Here is a 2,390-nt window from a genome sequence, read left to right as displayed (position 1 = left end):
CTCCAATGGCTTCCCATCTAATTTGGGATAAAATGTGAAGTCCATTCCCTGGCCTTACATGTCTTGCCCCAGTTACTTCCTTTACTCATGTCCCCCTCACCCTCTGTGCTTTGTCCATACCGGCCTCCTAACTGTCCCTAAGAACACCAGGCACGTCTTTGCCTTGGGGCCTTTGCATGCACCATTTCCCCAGTCACCCACACAGCTGACCTCCTCCACTCTCACTGACCACCTGCATGACACAGACTCCCCGCCTGGGCTCACGCTCTCTGCTCACCCTGCTTTATTTTTCCTTGTAGCACTGATCCCATCTGACGTCCTGTGTTTTACGTGTTCATTTGTTTGCTGTCTGCCTCTGCCCCATTAAAATGTCAACCTGGACTTTGCCTATTTTATTTACTGTTGTATCCTCAGCCCCCAGAACAGTGCCTGGCACACAGGAGGCTCTTAATTCTTATTTGTTGAGTGAATGAAAGGAAGAAAGGGGGAGAAGGGGGGAGGAAGGGAAAGAGAGGCTTAGGAGTCCCTAGAAAGGATTTTAAGGACCTACAAGAATGTTTCTAAAACATCGGGTTTGAAATAAAGAACATCTGGTTTTCTTTGAGTGCCTGGTCTTCAAAATTATATGGTTTGAACCTTCATTTATGGTGTCACAAAAACACTGGAAATTAAAATTAATTCCCTCTAGGAGAAAAAGTCTTTTCCTTCTCATCATCATAAACTTATCAAGCAGCAACTTTGTTATAATCCTCTTAGGACTTAAATGAAAATGATCTGCAACTTTACGAAGATCAGCTTTATTATGTACTTAGGAATTTTGATGGAATTTTAACTAATAATTGAGAAATAAATTGTGTTACAAGTTTATTGACATACATTATGGATTAAATAAGCTAAGAATCGCTAGGCGAATCTTGATATTAGTGTTGTTGTTTGTTTTTGCTGTTATTTTGCTCATGACTTTACTCTTTCTTACTGCCTTCTTTTATTATTAATATTCCACTAAGTTTTTTATATTGAGCTTGTTGTATACTCATTCATGGAGGTAAGTAAAGCATATTATTCTTCTCCTACTAGGAAAACAGTATCATCCTAAATGGGACTGTGATGGTCAGCACCACCCGCCTACCCAGTTCCTCCAGTGGAGACCAGCTGGGCGCCGGGGACTGGGTGCGTTACAAGCTCTGCGTGTGTGCCGACGGGACCCTCTTCAAGGTGCAAGTAACTGGCCAGAACATGGGCTGTCAGATATCCGACAACCCCTGTGGGAACACGCATTAGGAGAACCCCAGAGGTCATCGACATGTTCATATCTTGACCTTTTTGTAAGAGTGTGCATGTAAATCATTATTTTTACAGAGTTTGCAATAACTCACTGTAATTATTCGAACTGCAGAGCGCTGCTCTGTTCTGTAGTCTCCATAGTTAAAATGTTCCGAGAGCCTAAACTCTAACACATTTATTAAGTAGCACTGATCTTCAGATTACTGTTCTCTAAAACAATTGTGAGAAGTGAATAAAATCAAAATTAATCTTTAAATAAGTGTTTTTAAACTTCCACTCTCCCTTTTCTAAAGGATAAAGGGCCGAAGCACTGTTTAGATGCACTATAAGTAGCTTTTGGTGACTGTAATGAGCATAGACCCACTTAAGATGTTAAAAGGTACACCACCCGTGCTTCATGCTCTGCCTCTTGGCTTTTGGAAGGAAAGACACCGATTTCTAGTGCATTAACTTTGAGCCATATTTTCACAAGCAAGTGAAGTCATTAAACAATTTTACGTATGTGAGATCAAAACTATGGTTTCCTAGTTTTGCACTAGGAAGAAAATATCCTGTAATGGAATGTTTACTTGAAATAATGATAAATATTAAGTGTTCACAATGTGTTAGGAACTAAAACATAATCTCAGCTTTAAGTAATAATGATAGCTGTCATTTATTGAGCATCTGATACACACTAGGCACTGTCCTAGGTGTTGCATGTTTAGTATCTCTAATTCTCACCACAGCTCCGCAAGTAGGCGTTCTTATCCCAGTTTTACCCATTAAGAAACTGACATCGGAACAGTTAAGAAACTTGTCCAACATCCCACAGTAAGCAGCAGAGTTGGGATTGGAATTCAGGTGTGATTGAAACCTAGAAGGAATTCATGGTACCTGATTCCAAATGCCGTGTTCTTTTCATTATCTGCATTGACTTTTCAATTATTTAAAACTCTAGAAAGATGAGTAAAGATTAATTTAAACTTACCTAAGAAGATAAGAATTAAACAAAACAAGTATGCTTACTCTAGTTAAAAGAAAAATAAATCTCATGTCAGACAAAAAAGAAATCACTGTCGGAGTTTAAACTATCTTAAGCCAATTGCAAAATTTTATACTACAAA

At 39.1% G+C, this 2,390-nt stretch overlaps 1 protein-coding gene across 1 annotated transcript in view; it reads left to right on the top strand.

Annotated features, from left to right (window-relative positions):
- The window catches only part of SGCB (sarcoglycan, beta (43kDa dystrophin-associated glycoprotein)), a 27,287-nt gene extending 25,890 nt beyond the window's left edge, over window positions 1-1,397 (top strand). The window contains exon 3 of the mRNA XM_012639903.1: window positions 1,078-1,397. Coding sequence (XP_012495357.1) covers window positions 1,078-1,281 — 204 coding nt within the window. The 3' untranslated portion in view covers window positions 1,282-1,397. The remainder of the gene's footprint in view (window positions 1-1,077) is intronic.
- Window positions 1,398-2,390: the final 993 nt, after the last annotated feature.

The sequence above is a fragment of the Propithecus coquereli genome, unplaced genomic scaffold (assembly GCF_000956105.1).
Source record: "Propithecus coquereli isolate 6110/MARCELLA unplaced genomic scaffold, Pcoq_1.0 Scaffold143, whole genome shotgun sequence".
Taxonomy (NCBI): domain Eukaryota; kingdom Metazoa; phylum Chordata; class Mammalia; order Primates; family Indriidae; genus Propithecus; species Propithecus coquereli.
Note: the sequence above shows the minus strand (reverse complement) of the source record. Positions and strands in the feature narration are given on the sequence as shown.